Source organism: Corythoichthys intestinalis, chromosome 5 (assembly GCF_030265065.1).
Source record: "Corythoichthys intestinalis isolate RoL2023-P3 chromosome 5, ASM3026506v1, whole genome shotgun sequence".
Lineage (NCBI taxonomy): Eukaryota > Metazoa > Chordata > Actinopteri > Syngnathiformes > Syngnathidae > Corythoichthys > Corythoichthys intestinalis.
Window position 1 is genome coordinate 31201904 of NC_080399.1, and position 18987 is coordinate 31220890.

At 41.7% G+C, this 18987-nt stretch overlaps 1 protein-coding gene across 3 annotated transcripts in view; it reads right to left on the reverse strand.

Annotated features, from left to right (window-relative positions):
• dennd4a (DENN/MADD domain containing 4A) overlaps positions 1 to 18987 on the reverse strand; it is a 29255-nt gene that overhangs the window by 4280 nt on the left and 5988 nt on the right. The window contains exons 1-28 of one of the 3 annotated variants that reach the window (XM_057835758.1): positions 16116 to 16441; positions 15141 to 15387; positions 14992 to 15061; positions 14729 to 14898; positions 13593 to 13831; positions 13450 to 13516; positions 13197 to 13255; positions 12715 to 12859; positions 12442 to 12617; positions 11895 to 11995; positions 11011 to 11229; positions 10588 to 10733; positions 10343 to 10360; positions 8133 to 8266; positions 7879 to 8011; positions 7582 to 7788; positions 7354 to 7482; positions 7129 to 7276; positions 5035 to 5157; positions 4066 to 4170; positions 2747 to 3492; positions 2456 to 2672; positions 1581 to 1672; positions 1306 to 1481; positions 893 to 1223; positions 681 to 798; positions 283 to 445; positions 126 to 190 (exon numbers count right to left, since the gene is read on the reverse strand). In XM_057835758.1, coding sequence (XP_057691741.1) covers positions 126 to 190; positions 283 to 445; positions 681 to 798; positions 893 to 1223; positions 1306 to 1481; positions 1581 to 1672; positions 2456 to 2672; positions 2747 to 3492; positions 4066 to 4170; positions 5035 to 5157; positions 7129 to 7276; positions 7354 to 7482; positions 7582 to 7788; positions 7879 to 8011; positions 8133 to 8266; positions 10343 to 10360; positions 10588 to 10733; positions 11011 to 11229; positions 11895 to 11995; positions 12442 to 12617; positions 12715 to 12859; positions 13197 to 13255; positions 13450 to 13516; positions 13593 to 13831; positions 14729 to 14898; positions 14992 to 15061; positions 15141 to 15387; positions 16116 to 16426 — 4855 coding nt within the window. In that variant the 5' untranslated portion in view covers positions 16427 to 16441. Of the gene's footprint in view, positions 1 to 125; positions 191 to 282; positions 446 to 680; positions 799 to 892; positions 1224 to 1305; positions 1482 to 1580; positions 1673 to 2455; positions 2673 to 2746; positions 3493 to 4065; positions 4171 to 5034; positions 5158 to 7128; positions 7277 to 7353; positions 7483 to 7581; positions 7789 to 7878; positions 8012 to 8132; positions 8267 to 10342; positions 10361 to 10587; positions 10734 to 11010; positions 11230 to 11894; positions 11996 to 12441; positions 12618 to 12714; positions 12860 to 13196; positions 13256 to 13449; positions 13517 to 13592; positions 13832 to 14728; positions 14899 to 14991; positions 15062 to 15140; positions 15388 to 16115; positions 16448 to 18987 lie in introns of those variants that run through there. The other 2 variants (XM_057835756.1, XM_057835757.1) reach the window with 2 other exon arrangements.

Genomic DNA, 18987 nt, shown 5'->3' on the forward strand with positions numbered 1-18987 from the left:
TAAAAAAGTTAATAAATACATTTTTGTGAAAATATTAAATAGAAAGAAATACACTCTGGTTATGCCACCTAAAATGAGTGCCTTATAAAGGGTCAATAAAATAGAGGCCATGTTTTTTAACTCACTGATGTTGATGTTATTCTTGCCCAAAGACACCAAAGTGAGGAATAATAAATCTCTGTACAAGCTCCTATATGAAAAGAAAAAAAAATCCATTTAGTATATTTGAATTGGTACCATATCGCTTAATGTGTATTTAAAGTAATTCTGCCCCCTCCTCACCTCTGTCTTTTAAAACCCAGCTCAGGCCCCAGAAGCTGAATGATTTGGCTCATGGGCTGATATATATCACTCTTTTTGATGCTCCTCACCAAACTTTGAAGGAGTTCCACAGTAAAAAGCTGGCCTTCCTCACACAGTCCGGAGCGAACCAGAGAGTTTGCGCCTGATACAAAATGGAGATCAAATTCAGTCTAATCAAAGGCTCATTTATCTCCATAACTTCAAATTTACAGCTCAAACTAAAGCTATGATAAGGACAAGTCTTGAATTCAATTATGCACGACAGTGCCATTACTTTAATGCATGATGTCATTTACTTGCAGTATCACTAACAAAATCTCATGCTCATCAAACCTTTTGAAACAGAGTTGATTAGAATAAATGATTTCATAACTTACAATGTGTGTTCCAGAGGACATAACAAGGGTTGACTTTGTCTTGGTGCAACTTCAGATTGTCCCACATTATCCTCACCAGCACCTGCTTACTGTCCTCAGAGGAAACTCCAGAAATAGTCTGCAGGCATAATGAAAAATAGTCTGTATTTCACATATGGGATGATTAGGACTACGCACCTTTTTACTTTGAAAAAGTTAGACGTTTCATTGACCTGATCGCCACGGCGACAGTGTTGGGAGGCCAGGATGAGAGCGGTAAGATGACTAGGAAGCTCGAGCCTCCTAAAGAACCACACAAGGTTCCAGAAGACAATGGGGTGCTGGTCCACAACTCCTGGCAAGTAAATGGCCTGGTCGCCTTCATTCACCAGCAGGCTTTCTAGTTCCTTCCAAAGAACCAGAGGGCTCAAGTACGGCACTGTCACTGGTGCAGAAATCCCAGCATTCCGTGGGGTAATCGAGTATGGCTCAGACATTTTGGCTTCGGGCTTGAGTGACGTAGATAAGCCACCTTCGGTAACGGGAGTTGAGTCCTGGGGAGATCTGAGAGGACACACGGTGGATCAGATTAAAGAGGCCGATGGGATTAAAGTGTGTGTGTGGGGGCTGGAATTCAACAACTTGCCTGCAGGGAGGTCTCAGATCTTTGACCTCCACGTTGAGGAAAGGCAGGAAGGCTGAGCCGCAGAATGGACATGTGCTATTGAGGTTGGAGTCGTTGGCTGTCCAGCCAGCCATGATCTCCTCATCGTATACAAGAGAGTCACACGTCTTGCAAAGGGAGCAGCTGGACATCATCACCTGCATCCAAAATCAGTAACAGGTGTGAACCTACTGAGCAGGACAGAAGTATGTACAGTATGTACAAATATGTACAGCTACACATTTCATTGCAGTCACCTCTATGGTGTAACTTGGAGAAGGCTTGAAGCGGTTTATGTCAGGGGAGGAATCTGGAGTGTGATGACTTCGAGAAGGAACTGTCAAGCCTCCTAGACATAATACATTCACAAGTCAGTTTGTAATAGCAACAAACAAACAAAACAAAAAAACAAAACAAACAAAAAGCTGGAAAAAAAAAACAGGATTTTGACAATTTTTAGGTCATCTGAATGACCCAATGACTATTACAATAGTTGTCGACTCATTTGATAATCGAATTGCAAGGCCGGCTCAGCCTATATGCAGACTATGCAGCTGCTTAGGGCCCCTGACCATTAGGGAGTCCCAATCTGACACTTGTTTAATTTATATTGTATTTTGTTTACTACAGTTTGCTTTATTTGACTTTTGTGAGTTTTGATACTTAATTTCAAGCTTAAAAAAATAAAAGTTCTTCCTTAACTTCTTTCTTTTCCTCTTTTAGAAAACGGTTTGGCGCTATCTACTGTAAGTACTGACAATCATTTGGGGTGAGAAGTTTGAAGTATGCAGTGCAACAAAATCTGAATAATATACAAAATATGGATGTATTGGTTGGATTGCATGTATGGGTTTCACAGTACACTGTGACAAAATGGTGGGCCAAAAATATGGGCCCCTTGGCATTATTTTGCTTAGGGCCCCCAAATGGCCTGGGCCGGCCCTCTCGAATTGTCAAAGAGTCAAATAATCAAGCAGCCCTAGTTGGGCTGACGTAATGGCTCCTTTGAGGAAATCAAAACTACAGTGTAGCTCGTGACACCCCTGACAGAGCAAAACTGAAAAATGTTTTTGACTAAAACATCTTCAAGTTTCGCTGCTGTACAATTACTTGTATGTAAAGAGTCACAAACCCGAGAACGAGTTGTGTCGAAAGACCCTGTCGGGGGAACTGGGGCCACTCAGGTGGGCGTGGCCCGCTACAGGACTCCTCCTGAGTCGCGCCGTGCCGGCGTGCTGCGGCGACATGAATCCATCCACGTCTAGACAGGAGTCATTATCGAGAAGTGAGGAGCAGTCGGCTTCTCCCGAGGTGAGCGACGAAATACTGACACGATCGCAGTTTGAGTCCTGCCGGTGCGATAAAAAAGAAAAATGCGGTCAGGGTGAAAATGAAGGTTGTTGAGCATTTTGGCAGCACTGACCTGCGTTAATGAGGTTTGAGAGGACAGGCGGGAGTAGAGGCGACTAGCTTTTTCAGCAACACCCTTCCCCGCTAAGAGGACGCTGCTCCTGAAGCTGTCTAGGCTAGGTGTAAAAAGGGAATCCATGGAGAAGGAGGAGGCGGAGGGACTCGGGGATGAGGGCAACACCAAGGAGGATGGCCTCTCCCTGCCTTTGTTACACATGCCGTGAGGGAGAGAGGGCGATGTCCTAAGCCGCTCTCTAGATTTGACCGGTAACGGGAGGTTGGTGTTGGACCGGAGCAGCCGGTGAGGTCGGGTGGGCTGTGAAGAGGGACTCGGTAAATTCTGCGTCTCCACATTTGGTTTGCAGCTCCTTATAGGGCTGTTTGTATTGTTCATGTACATTTCAATCTCCTCGGCTAGCTCACGACGAGCAGTTGGAGTGCTTCCACTTCCTTGACTGTGGTCTTCTGCCATGGCCATTAGTGACAGTGGGTCAAAGCCTGCCTCAATATTAGTTCGACCCACTGTCCCACCACTGCAGCTCATTTCTCTGTCAGGCTCTCTCTCGTTGTCCTCCTGCCCACTCATATTGTCAGCAATAAGTCTATGCTGGTTGTCAGAGCTGACCTGAGGGACGGTGATCGTTGGTGCTCCCGATCCGACTGACAGGTCCAGAGACTTTGGTCGCTCATTTTGGGCCTGAGGTCCACATAGCATGGTGTCACTGAACGATGGACTGGAAACCAGGCTGTCAGAATGACCTATAATAAAAACACAAAGATGTTGAGGTTTTCTTTACGGGTGATGAGAATGGATAAGATTGGAAATAAACTCAGAGGAATGATAGCCGTCCGATGAATATAAACTGGGAGGCTGGCCGTAAATGTTAATGTTTAAGTGCTACTGACGGCGCTAGATGTCCAAACCATTAGGATTGGGAGGGCTGAATCGCTGTCATCTCTTCAAGGCAAAATGGATTGGACGTTTAGGACCGTCAATAGCAACCAGTGAGTTAAACGAGTGTTCTATAAAGAGTAAAACACACGTGAAGCTGTTTGATGAAATAATATCAGAAGTACAAATACTGGAGCTGAGCTGACCCCCAATGTTATTTGTTACAGCGATGCAAGACAAATCCAATCACAATGTTCCAGTTGCATAACAAACTCATCTATCAACATGGTGTGGTTTTCAATAAAGAAGACATTACTGTACACCCACACTGGAACATTTGCTTCGCATGCTGTCAGTGATTTATTCAGCCATAATGGTCAGTGGGTGTGAGATTTTTTTTTTTTTTTTTTTTTTTTTTTAAAGGTCAGTCATAAACTCACTCTGAAGCTTTGTCCCTTTGTCCTCCAACAGTGAAAAGTTTTCACTGTCTCTGCAGCACATTTCTTCCTTGGATAAGGAATCGTAGCCTTGGTCTGATTGGCCTCCTGAAATGGAGTTAATATGTTGACTAAAAGGTGTTTAGCTTTATCATGCTGCCAAGATATGGAACTATAACACTCTGCAGGGTAACATAACAAAGCACTTTATGAAATAATATGAAGAGATTTAGCCTGCAGATGGGCTTGTCCTTTTATCTACAACTCATTCTACAATGAAAAGTGGTGCCAAAGGATTATTGTTGTACGTTAAAACAACAACTAACCCAAATTCATTGAGAAAAATCTCCATAAAAATATAAGACTAGAGGAACACAGTGCAGACTTCTGCCTAAGCAGGCAAATTCAAAGCATTGCTGTCTTTGGTTGACTGGGGACTAACTCCCTTCTCTCATGCCCAATAATGTCATCACTTTTTCCCTTGTCATCATGTCACCTACCCTAAAAATTTGCCCATATTTATTGCGAAATTTCTTTTCTGACCTCAGACCTTATTACTTCAAAATTCAATCACCGCTTTTGTTTCATATTATTCAAATGTATCATGCAAGTTTGATATTAATCCCTTTTTTCACTCGAGTAATCTTGAACACAAACATTTCTGACCTTTGACCTCAATACCCCAAAGTTTAATCACCTTTTTCCATTACAAACATATCCTACTTGTACAAATTTGACAATAATCCCCTTACTTGTTCTTGAATTATCCTGAGCACATATTTCTGACCTGTCACCTTTGACCTCAATACCCCAAAATTGAATCACTACTTCAGTTTCATCTTACAGACATATACTAAACGTTTGATAAGAATTCCTTCATTTATTCCAAACATAGTTAGACAGAACAGAATACATGACCTTCAACTTCTGTAAGTTTTACTACTGGGAGAAGTGATTATTTAATCTGCCTACCTGTGCTAAATCCATCATCGCTGGAGTCCATCTTATTGAAGTCTGTATCGATGGAGGTGCGCTCGGCAGAGTCATTAGCGCTGTCCAAACTGCCGTGGCTGACTGTGTCAAGATCGCTACCGTCTGAAGGGAAAGAATAGACAAGACAAGAGTCGGTGCTGATCACCTCAACTACATAAATAATCAAGAGCAACGCAAGAAATCCATATTAACCAATTGTTGTTAATGATCACTGCCCAGCCTCCTAGTTCAAATAGTTTAGATGTCAATCGCTGTCAATGCCAACCACATAGCTAACCTTGTCTACAAACTGCATATTAGATCAGCCTTGGACATTGTTACATTCCTGTCATAAAATGTAAAAACACATATTTTGCATTAATTGAGCTAGAGCCATTATTTACTCAGACTTGCTTATAAAGCTGATAATATTAAAACAAATTGGTTTGAGTTTCCAAAACAAAAGATGAGTTGTAATAATTTTTGGGGGGCTCATATGGAATAAGGCTATCAAGAGGTTTACAAAACTCACACGACTGCAGGTTAAATTCAAAGTCGTCAATATTTCAATTTTCCTCTTTTCTAGCACTTCACTTTCAATCGTCATTGCGTATGTGAGACTAGGAGTCATAATAACGTTACCATTCCATTGGTGTGGAATAGGGCTTTAGCAATAGTGAACCAAACTGAATGAATTACTGCCAATAAAAACAAGTCTTAAAATAAATCACCAACTCTAAACAACATTATAAGCATCAAGTTGGGAGAGGCTGTTATTATTCTGCAAAAAGATTTACCACTTTGTACAACCATGAACCAGAGAGTGATTTATGGTGTCCCGATTGTTCTGAAAGGGTCTCACACAATGTGAATATAAAAATGAGTGATTTGAAGGGAATTTGGAATGGGACTCGTTTTAGGGAACAACAAATTTAGTGTAAGAAAGTTATAAGATAAGAAGAGAACATTGCTCCCACATGATCATTGCAAATTTTTTTCTATTAGAAACTATGGGAAGGCAAAAACTGTACGAACACCAGTGTATCATTTATCAAAACTGCCTGCAACAGAGTGAGCGTCCTAACACATATGTAGGTACTACTGAGCCATAATAAACAGTATTACAATATTTTGAAAGCTAGGGAGTACTGTGCGGGATATATCACCGGCAACCCAAAAAGTTGATAACTTAAGTACTCATTAAATGAACTTGCTAACTCACATTTGGTACATTTTCCCAACATTTGTTTATCATTGCAGTTCTGTTAGTAGTTTAGCACTCAACCACAGTTGACAGACTTATTTATACTAGTTACCTTACTTACAGGGTGACCCCAAAAAAGTTTACACTGCCATAATACAACTTAAATGCCATGTTTATTCATCTTAGAATTAGAATTTAATCACAAATTATACATTATTGTAAAGAACATGTACAGTACACTCTATTTTTCAATGTGTCCTCCCTTAAGTGTCACAACAGCCTCCAGGCGCCTGCGGAACGCTTGACAGGTCTTCTTTATGTAGGATGCGGTCATCTTTTCCCAAGATCTAACAATGGACCTCTCCAAGGCTGCCACAGAAGTTTGTGGCTTCTTACAGGCACTGTCCTCCACAGTTGCCCATATGCTATAATCCAGGGGATTGAGATCTGGACTCTGGGGTGGCCACATATCACCTTGTCAATCAACTTTTTGGTCCGCACAGATCGGGCACTTCCAGACCCAGGTTTTCGTGAGGCTGTTCCAGTATCTTTCAGCTTCTTTTTAACTTTGTAGACTGCACATCTGGATATTCTCAGATTTGCTGCAATCTCAGTAGGTGTCAGACCGGCACGCAGCAATTCAGGTACAGCTAAAGTTTTCTTCATTTACAGCAGAAGCACAGAAATTGTAGAGACGAGAGATTACCAGCTGCATTGAGTGACCTTAATGAATCACTTAAGCATGACAACCTATTTAGATATGTTTCAATAGCTTTTAAACAAGCAGTCAACTGAGTGTAAACTTTTTTTTGGGTCACCCTGTATCTTAACTAATATCTCACTGGCAATGAGTGCCGCGGGGCAACATGTTGTCTCTAATGACACTTTACCTGACAATTGTGTTTCTCTGTTAGGATGCGGAGTTTGTTTTTTCCCTGCCTTCTTGAATTGTCCAACACCAAGTACCACATTTCTCAGCTTCCCCCACAAAAAGAAGCCTCCTCTGGTGGTGGACGGCCATGTGCTCTCCAAAACAGCCTGCGGGAAATAGATCATCACTTTTCGCTTGAAACGAAACTTTGCAGAACTTGATGGATTTAGCCATGAAATCGAACCTTGTTGTAGTAACCATAGGTGATGGCATTGGGTTGAATTCCAGCCTTCTTCATCTCAAACAACACCTTCACTGCCAGGACTGGCTGGCTGTACTGACCACACAGTTGCAGCAATACACGATAACACACCTTGAGCAAAAACAAATTTCCATTTGACAGAATATGTACTCGAAAACCACTATTAAAAAAAAAAGACTGTAGGCAGAGAATAGTGTGGGCGTTAGCTACCTCATCGGGAGCCTGCAGCTTCTTGTCTTGCATCCTCCTCAGCACATCATAAGCTGTGCGTAGTGCTCGCACTTTAGAGGGACACGAATCGACAAAACCAGGCAGGCAGATGAACCAGAGGCCAAAACAGTGACGCAGCAGACACTTGGACCACATCTGAGGCATAGACGAATAAGTTCGCGCCATCCTCTGAGCGAATTTAATCTCCTGAAAATAGAAAAAAAAAATTACACAGGGCTGAATTTGCATTTGGTGATGTTTTTATAAACATTCATGAGAGGCAGCACAAGTAAAGACCTGTTTGGAACGTCGAAAGATAGCTGTCGGGCTGGCTGGGCTGCAGTGACGTGAAGCTGTGCCTCCTGATGGAGGATTTGGTCCCTCAAGTGGTTTCAGAAGTTCAGAGTTTAGCACTGGAAACCCAGAATAGCTGGAAACACACAAGAATTACAGTGTAACTTTTGGCCTTGAGTAATCAAAAACTTACAATGAATACTTATATTTTTTATAATTAATATATAGTCAAAATAATGACAGAAAGGTAACAGTACCTGTAGCAAAGAGGATGTTCTTCCCCTCCTGGCAGCAGAGGCAGCTCTGGAGGGTTGACGTAAACCGTGTGCTCACTCCGATGCGATTCGTCCAGTTCGATTAGTCTGGCGTCGTCTGGCTTTTCACTATCAATCTACAACAAGAACAAGATGAAGAACATGACTAACCACTTCTACACCGTAAAGCGTGAGGCATTTGTGCTGCCAGACTTAAGAGACTCTGATGTACATTTAACATAAATGGTATTGGCAGTCAAGATTAGATTACAAATCCACAGTGCTTTTGCATCTGCAGTGTTCCTTTGTGTCATGTGGTGATAGGACTGTGCGGGTGTTCAGAAAATGCAGCCACTTGGTTTATTTGAGTGGGATAGCTAGGGCTTCACCAAATTAGGAATATTAAGGAAGCTGAATAGCTCCTGGCTGGTACTGTGTCAAAGGCTTTTTTCCACTTGGTCGAGTGGATGATTCAGAACGGCGACTTTCTCTGACCCGCTCTAGCCTTGTTTCGATTCTGCTCTTTTGTTTCTTCCGCTTGTTGCCTTCCTCTTACATCCCAAAGGTCTTTCTCAACCGCACATGGCGTCGTCAACATCAGCAAGAGGTAGTTGACGATGAATGAATCAATGCTTCCATTTCTCAATAATAACCGCAGAGACCATTCATAGAGCGACCCACGCAGCAAAGGAGTGTGATTTCCTAATTTCAATAGTTTGCAAACGCAATCTTTTTTTCTCTCTCTCGCAAAGGGGATGTTTTGTTTTTGGTCTTTCCAAACATGTACAAAGTTGCTTCAAATGAATACTCATACACAAAACAGAATGTAAGCTACCCCACATTTCCGGGGGTCGGGACTCCCGACTCGGAAGTCACAAGTATGTACAGTGTATTGTTTTTCAATATACAGTAAAGGATTTTATACAGAATGTAAGCTACCCCACATTTTCGGGGGTCGGGACTCCCGACTCGGAAGTCACAAGTATGTACAGTGTATTGTTTTTCAATATACAGTATAGGATTTTATTTATTTATTTTCTAGGAGCCTGATAGATTTTAAATCAGTGATATATATTTTTTAATGATCCTATACAAACTCATGCAACAGTGAATGTAAAAAGTAAACAAAATAATAATTATGATTTAGACCTTGATTCCACATATGTAGACATTTTGAGTCATGTAGGCCAGACTTTGCCTGGCACAGCCAGACTATTCTCCCTGTATTTTTCAAACACTGTGAGAAATAGTCTGGGACCCAGCCCATTAACGGTCTCTCGAGCAAGGTACAAAATCAACCGTCCAGTCAGATTCGTTTTTTTGTGTGACGTGTTCGTAACGAGTAACGTCACTCTTGCGCGTCAAAAGTCGTCTCTACAACAACACAGATGGCGAACGGGAGAGCAGAGAATATGTTCCAATCCGCGGTAAAACCAGTTTTAAATGACCAAAAACACATCGAAACAAGTCATTGACAACAGTCAACATGGCTCGCGCTAGCCATGTTGAATAAACTTCTCCATTCTCCGCTCACGCTAATTAGTTGTCGCTTTAACAACGTCACGTCTGCCAGTCGCTGATTGGTCCACTCCGCTGTCTGTTTGCTGTGGCTTGCTCCGCCCTCGGAATTTGATCCGCCGGACGGTCGCCAGACTCAATCGCTGGAACAGCGGTGAGTCTGGTATACCAGGCAAGGCCAGACTTGTATACCAAATATTAATATTGCGGCCTACATGGCCCAAAATGTGATGTCCACAGATGTGGAGGCTAACTGTTTGTTTATGTTTTTTTTCATTACCAAATATAGTCACTAGCCCTATAAAACTTAATTTTGAAAAGAACAATTGTTTAGACATCCTCTTTTGAAACTTGACTCATGAAGGCGTTCAGAGAGTTTAATGGAGATAAATGTCAAATCCACTGAATGATCACTGATTACCCTCCAAGTTAAAATGGCTTGGACATTGCAATTATGCTCCAACCCTATTGCCATCAATTGGCAGCCAATGGGATAATCTTTGTACTTGTTCAATAATGCATATATGCTGACACAAACAAGCAGCTAATGCACACACCCTTCTCAACCTCTCAACACACATATAAACCACGCTTTAAGGTCAACATAGGAGACCGCGGATGATGCTATTAGTGCGGGACAGCTTTAACGCTCTGATATGTTTTGACAACAACAACAAAAGCAGTGTTGTGATTACCTTGGCAACTGTGGAGAGCTACCATGCGGTGGAGACAATGACAAAGCAGCAGTAAGAGGAGAAAAAGAGAAAAAACATGTTACACAATAAAAGTACAGAAATGCGAATAAGAACAAGCAACAATACAAGAAAATCAGCAAATGGGTGTACGCAGGATGTGCAATGAATAATAGAGGGGTATTTGTTCCTTCCAATAGAAATGATTCATTATTTACGAGATTAAAAAGATTTGTTGCAACCGTCACCTTATCAGCACACTCGTCAAAGAAAGCCAGACTTGCATCTTTGTCACTGACAAAGGAGCATTCCTCAATGAAGCGGCTGAACATTTGGGTTTTGGTCATGAGTGAGTAAAATCTCTGATGTGAGCGGTCTCTGCTTTTCAAGAAGCCTAAAGGCAAAATGAGAGTACAAAAAGATGTTATATAAGAACACGAATGACATGATGAAATTTATTCGCCCGGACCCTCATTCATCAGGCTGCTTTGTTGATAAAATGTGTCATTTATCAGAACTGGCGCTTAAGCAAGTTCTCTGCTTGCATAAGAGATCACATGTACATGTACAGCAATGAGTCATGATATTGTCTTACTCTGTACTGACATTTAGTACTTTTTCTGAAGCCAGAATCACAACGTAAAGCATGCAAAAATCATTTTGTAGCCAACCTTGAATGTCAAAAAGGGAGCTGACATCGGTGGTCTTTTCAGAGGGGGCCTGGGTTATGGGCTGCAAGTATGAGCGATAACCTCGGAGGATGGCCGCCATGAAGCGCAGAAAGGCTTCTTGAATCTCCAGCTCCAGAGTTTGGAGACTCTTCCCACCGTTGAGCTCACTGTCAACCACTGCGTGGTCCATCTGCACATCTTCGTGGCTTAAGTGACCACCTAAGAGAAGGCAACAGAAGATGTTGTCATTTCAGTTACCAAAACTACAGTCTATTTTAAGATTCTAAGATGCAGTTGAGATTAAGCGCTTAAAAGCGACCCTTTATGTAATGTGACACGCCAGATGTTTTCATTCACAGATCTGAGGGCAAGGTTTTCGTTAACTCTTTCGCTGGAATTGAAGGCTGGCCCGTCTGAGCTCAAAATTTATAGACGTCTATCGCCGTAAATGGCAGCAATGTGTTTTTTTCTAAAAAGAAAAAAATATTAATTTTTTAGCAATGTGTCTGAATATATTTTTTCATTGTTAAGTTATTAAATTTAACAATTCTTAAGTTCCTGTTATTTAGTTTTGTGCGATAAGACAAACTCGCACAAATCAAGGAAGTGACGTTAGAAAGAATTTCTCTTTCCCCAGCTAAACCACGGCAGACATTGCAAAATAGCCGTGTGACGTGTGGAAAGTTAAGTAAAGACACCCAGCGTGCATAGGAATGACTCGATGTGATTAATTAAGTAGGGACAACAGAAGTGGGCACATTAAAGTATCCTCCTGGGAGGCACTCAAATTACCCACTATATTTGGTGACTTCTTGTAAAATTCACTGTACAAGCTGACTCGGCAACTAAATTATTCATGAAACCGGATATTGGCCTTGACTCACCCTCCTTGAGCTGCTGATAGAGTTTATTGAGGGAATTCAAAAGATGTTTGCAGGCTCTCCCGGGCAATATTTTCCATGTTAAAGCCTTCTTGTCTTCTTTCCTGCAAGCACACAGCATGGTTTCTATTACAGAGGGAGGACAGGTTTCCAAAAGATACTAAAGAGGGAGGCAGATGCTGTCGGATCAGGACTGACAAATTAATCGCTCGATGAGACAACCTTTGAAGATCAGCGGTACGTAACGGTGATTTAGTATCAGGATATTTCAAATTCCAGCATGTATTACATAATGGGGGAATTGCTGATAACCCCAGAATGAAACAGAAATTCCGGTCTTAACCCATTCACTGCCATTGACAGCAATAGACATACATTATTTTACCTGAGGGCTGGCAGAAATACAAGCAATACACTGCTCTATGTAGAAAATTCAATATACTCCAAACTTTGAGTGCTCTATTGGGTTCAGTTCAGGGGATTGACTGGGCCTTAAAATACTGCTTCTTAAATCACTCTTTTGCTGAAGTTATGTCAGAAAGTCACTCACTGGGAAATGGTGTTGGTATCCAAGTCCACACAGCTGATGTCAGCCGGTGGCACGTACAAGTCAAAGTATCGAGAATCCACACCCACAATGAAAGGACATGGGGCACTGAGTACACCCGCAAGAGCCAGTGGGCACAGAGGGATGTACGGACATGGCCAGTGAAAGGGGAATATCATCTGAAAGAAAGATTTCCATTAGGTATTCAGAGACATTAGAGTAGTTTTATCATTTCTGAATTTTCCATATGCTCGGAGGAAAAGACTAAACACTTACGGACACAAGTGCCTCTGTAACACTAGTGAGTACAGCAGGCCGCAGGGAATGAACCAGAATTTTGTGCTCTGTGACGGCCAACACCAGCAGTGTGGCTGCATTTTTTGGGCCCAGATTCAAGAGTAATGTGGAGAGACTTCCACCACTTCAGGGGGGAAAAGAACACACACAGTAAAACAAGGGCAGTTGTACCAGGGCAATGGTGCCCGAGTCCGGTCCTCGAGAGGCCCTATCCAGCTTGTTTTCCATGTCTTCATCCTTTAACACACCTGAATCAAATGATCAGCTAGTCAGCAAGCTCTGCAGGAGCCTGATAACAATCCTGATCATTTGATTCAGGTGTACTGGAGGAGAGAGACATGGAAAACAAGCTGGATAGGGGCTCTCAGGGACCGGACTTGGGCACCCCTGCAATTGGGTATATAAATGACAAAGTCTATTCTCTTCTCTTATCATGAGATCATTGTTAATCTATGTCTCACCTGAGAGGCAGTGGAGAGGACACAGGCTGGCTCAGTATCAGGCTGTCATGCGGAGAAAGCTTCAGAAAAAATAAAAATATTAGTTTACTAACTGAAAGTGATTAGTTTCTAAATACATGCTTAAAGCTAATTTCAGAAGACGCACAAATATTTAACAATGTATTATTCAATTGTAGAGTTCTTTACTGTGTGAAATTTAAAGACCTTTTTTTTTTTTTTTTTTAACTTTAAAATATTCACCACTTTTTCTGACCTGTACAAGTATGCGTGGCCTCTGGGTGGAAGGGAATGGCACATTTTGCATGAAGTGAGAGATATGCCTGTACAGACAAAATTCCAGCATTAGACCCAAGGCAATTATTTTCCCCAGGAGTAATATATTTAATCATGGCTTACTTTTCAATCGGCAGTGCGTGCGGTCCAGAAATGGAGTAACGGTAGAGAAAGGTGAGGAAACTCCTGAATGACTGAAAGAATGGCCAGTGGGAGAGGAGACAGATGCTTTTGTTGCTGTAAACACTCCTGGTTCCGCCTGGTCCAAGATCAGAGCTAAGCAAGCCGAGTTGTGACAGCTGACGCTCAGACAGGTTCTCCTCTGAGTAAGGCTCGTAGAATTGAATCGCTGCTCCATACACCTTAATACCAACACATCAACATATCAGTCACAAAGTTTACAGCTTTCTGGTGCAAACTTCAACAAAGGAACAAAAGTAATGTTAGTAAAGACTCTTTATTCTGCAAGCATCAAAAAGGTTCAACAAGAGACATCAAACAAACACTTTGGCACCTTGTGCTTTGTCCTTCCTCACAAATAAATTAGAAATTTTTCAAGGCATGAGGTACCTGGGAGCCCTGCAGCATGTAGAATGGTGGTACCAGACAAGAAAGAGAGAGCACTGAGGCGTTTAGCAATGAGGTATCCATTATTCACAAGATGAGCTGCAAATTTTCCTTTTATGCCGCATTGCTCTCAAAGTCAAAACACTCGTTTAGTATTCCAAACATAGCCCTTAGACCATTTTGGAATCCAGTCAGAGCTGAGACATTGTCAGGATTGTGTGTTATTCTTGGAAATTCTACTTCACGAACAAACTAATCCCTGTGGGATACTACAGTGTTAAATGTATGATTAAAGTAGACATCATGCGGTTTCTCACAATTTGAAACAGTTCCCAGGTGTCCTAATACCATGAAATACGACCATGATCCAGAATTTTACAGCACTTTAATTAAGAACTAAGCTGTTTTGCATTCATGTCGGCTAGCAATCACCCAGTCCTATATAAAATTGGGCCAATGAAGAGTACCGCGGTTTGTTAACAAATTCACTGTCATTGACGGTGATAGACATCCAATCCAATAATAACGGGGAGTTGCCGGAAGTAACTGATCACTAAAATTGATTGGCTGTCAATGGCACTGAAACATGATCATTCACTGCCACAGTCTATTTCCATCAATGGCAGTGAGTGAAACTAGAACATTCATGTCAGAAGTCAGTGAGAAAATGACTGTCGCGTGTTGCGTGTTACCTTTTCTCCTGAAGCTCCCGTGAGGACAAATGTGGAAAAAACGGGAAGGGCGTGTTTGGTGTGCGCAGGCCAGCACTCAATCGTTGCCCCCATGGGTAGACAGAACATAGGCACGGATTCAGGCAGTGGAAAGGACTCATAGTCCTCTTCAGGGTACCTGCACAGCAGACCTGTAACGAATACATTGACATTTAGAACTCTAATGCATGCGTACTGGCTTATAAGAGTCCAGATTTATATAGAAACAGATGGTTTCATTGTACCTGCTTTGCATGCAATAGTGTTTGATTTTGCCAGAGATTTCTTATAACACAGGTAAACAGATGATCCCCACTGAAGATGATAGAAGACACAATTAGGTCAATGAGAGGTTTTCATTTTTATGAACAACATTCAAGATTTATATCCCCACCATGCTGCTATTGAGGTTCCTGTCCACCTTGCAAAATGTGTGGGGAGGCACCTCCCCCTTGCCAGGCACGATGATGCAGACATCGGTGACAGCCAACGAAGTGTGGGGTTGGCTCTTTGGAGCGCGGCGGTACGTGATGTAGATACGCTGAGATGACGAACTGCTTATGTTGGCGGGGCGACCTGAGGGTGTGGTCTGGACGATGTGACATCCTGGCTTCAGCTTTTCTTTCCACTCATACAAAACCCTGAAAAAAATGAGGATTTCAGGCTTGTCACGAAAAATTGGAGAACCTGCACTCTAAACTAGGCTATACTATGGTTAATTTAAACATTAAAAAAATATTCACTTTAAAAAAAAAAAAAATCACAAAAAAAAAAATCAAAAAACAAAAATCATTCCTCTCCTTTTTAACTTAAAAAAAAAAAAAAAAAAACTAATTGAAAAATTAGAGCACTAAGAGACTGGACTTCCACCGAAGCAGCAAAATTCAAAGCATCAACATATTTGGTAGAGTGGGCACTCCATTCATGCCCGAAATGTCATCACTTTTTCTTCTCATCACATGACCTACCCTCAAAATTTTAATTCACGGATTAGCCTATTTATCGAACTATCGTGACATTCTTTTGCTGACCTCTGACCTCATAACACCAAAATTTCATCACTTCATTGTAATATTATAAACCTATCTAGATGCAGGTTTGATAGATAACAGAATATTTACTATCAACTCATTCACTGCCAACCCAGGTATACGTTATATACCGTATTCACAGAATGAGTGCCATATTAAAGAGGCAAAAAGTATCAGCATTTCAGATCAGAAATGGGTTTCAATGATGAGATATCTACATACATTTATCCATTGAGTGCAATTCAGATGTATTTAAAAGCAGATTAATGTGACCCAAGGCAAGAAGTGATTAGTGACGCTGGTGGGGAAAGGGTCAGCGACAGAGGATTAGTGCTTACCCAAGATCTGTCAGTGGAGGCTTATCTCGACCTCGTTTGAAGCACAGGAAAATCTGCGGCCCCCTGAGGCTTGCTCCATTGAGCTCCGCCGACAGGCCCGAGGGAGTGCTTTCCACACAGGTGAAGCCGGGGGGTACCTCTTCGCCTAGGGAGCGGATCACTACGGCGACGTCGGTTATAGGCGCTTTGGGTTTGATGGATTTTGGAGCGGTATCATCAAAGTGCAGGTCCTCCTCCAAAAGCTTGGACGAGTCTGTGAGGCCTGCGACCACAAAGTAGTCGGCGACACGGGGCGCTTTATCCTCCATCATTTCCCATTCCCGAATTCTAGACTGGAATTGAGAGAAGAGAAGGAAGGAAGAGAGCCTCTGTGAATTTTAATCACTTGGTTGGGCGCAGGATAAAAACGAGGAAAGTGAAGTCGCATTTCAGTGTGTTGCAGAGCATAATGTAAAAGTTCAATGGATGCATTAAAAAGTCACTGCAGCACTATGAGAAATGTAGACATAACCTATATAACAAGTTTATACCTTACTTGGAGAGTAACATGACTACAATGAGAGCATCTGGAAACAATTTTGCTCTCTTTTTTTTTTTTTTTTTTGCAAAATCTCCATATTTCAGAAATATGAGGAAACCTTGAGACTGGTGACCTTACTCTCTGCCGTGACTGATTATGTAACACAAAACATATGCTTTTTGTACAGAACAAAATGGACAAGGGAAGCAACTTTGCTTGAGGGCGATAAGCAGGATAACTTTTTTGGTAGGTTTTAAGGAGGGCACATTTGGACACTCTCAAATGTGTTGTGTGAAAAAGCGAGCCTGTTATGTTATCACAAAGCATGAAGCTTTAGCCCGCAGCGCTAAGTGCCTGTTTTATTTCTCTAAGCACGCTCATCGCACTCACTAGTGGACTGATGAACTGATATCGCCCATACGTTGTGGTGGGAGCATCAAACCATCCTTTATTGACACTTTTTAAAGCTAGTCAAACGTAGACGCAGTTCAGCTTTGAAGAATTGACGGTTAACCTGCAATCAATATTTTGCTTTCTCATTGGCTGCCATTGACGACACTAGGTTTCCAATCCATTTCGACTGGGAGAGGTGCCATCCCTCCCAGTCAAAATGGATTGGACGTCTTGCGCGCCAATAGCACTTATATATATAGCACTTATATATAAATAAATTGGACATCTATCGTTCACAATGGCAGGCAATGAGTTAAAAGTAAGTATTGTCTTGTTTAATGTGTATTAATTTCTTTCTACATTTTCTCACAAAAAAAGGGGGAGGGAGTTAAATACTGTATTCTCATACTGTGAGGAAAATAAGTATTTGAACACCCTGCAATTTTGTCAGTTCTCCCACTTAGAAATGATGGGCGGGTTTGAAATTTTCATGGTAGGTGCTTGTCCATTGTGAGAGACAATCTAAAGAAAAAAAAATCCAGAAACCCGAATGTATGATTTTTTAACAATTTATTTGTATTATACTGCTGCAAATAAGTATTTGAACACCTGTCTATTAGCTAGATTTGTGAGCCTCAAAGACCTGTTCGTCGCCTTTAAAAAGTCCAATGAATAAGTGGAGGTAGACTTTATGAGTCTGACCTTTTGACCTTTTTGAGGCGGTTAGCTGCATATAAACACCTGTCCACCCCATACAATCAGAAACACTCCAATTGCTAATGTGGTCAAGACCAAAGAGCTGTTCAGAGACAGAACTGTAGACCTCTACAAGACTGGAAAGGGTTACGGGGCAATTGCCAAGCAGCTTGGTGATATAAGATCCACCGTTGGAGCAATTATTAGAAAATAGAAGAAGCCAAACATGCATGTCAATCTCCCTCGGATTGGGGCTCCATGCAAGATCTACCTCGTAGGGTCTCAATGATCCTAAGAATGGTGAGGAATCAGCCAAGACCTACACAGGAGGAGCTGGTCAATGACCTGAAAGGAGCTGGGACAACCATTTCCAAGGTTACTGTTGGTAATACACTAAGACGTCATGGTTATAAATCATTAATGGAACGGAAGGTTCCCCTGCTAAAACCAGCACATGTCCTGGCCTGTTTTAAGTTTGCTAATGACAATTTGGATGATCCAGTGGAGTCATGGGAGAAAGTCAGGTGGTCATACGAGATTAAAATGGTACTTTTTGGTCTTAATTCCACTCATAGTGTTTGGTGGAAGAAGAATGATAAGTACCATTCCAAGAACACCATCCCTACTGTGAAGCACGGGATAGTAGCATCATGCTGGTTGTTTTTCTGCACATGGGACTGGACGACTACATAGTATTAAGGAGAGGATGACCAGGGCCATGTACTGTGAGAGTTTGGGGAATAACCCCCTTTCCTCAGTTAAAGCATTGAAAATAGGTCATGACTGGGTTTTTCCAACATGACAATGGCCTGAAGCAGGCAGCCAGAATTACCAAAGAATGGCTTCGTAAAAAACATATCAAGATTCTGGGGTGCCCTAGCCAGTCTCCAGACCCAAACCTAATAGAAAATCTTTGGAAGAAGCTCAAACTCTGTGTTTCTCAATGACATCCCAGAAACCTGATTGATCTACAGAAGATCTGTGAGGAGCAGTGGTGAAAAATCCCTGCTGCAGTCTGTGCAAACCTGGTGAAAAGTTGCAGGAAACATTTGACCTATGTAATTGTAATCAAAGGCTACTGTACCACACATTAACATTGATTTTCACAGGTGTTCAAATACTTATTTGCAGCAGTATAATACAAATAAATTGTTTAAAAAAATCGGATAAAAAAATAAATAATAAAATTTAAAAATTGGAATATGTTCATATGTAAAGTGTTTTTTCAGGGTCCTCGTGGGTGTTGAGATGTTTCACTGGTTA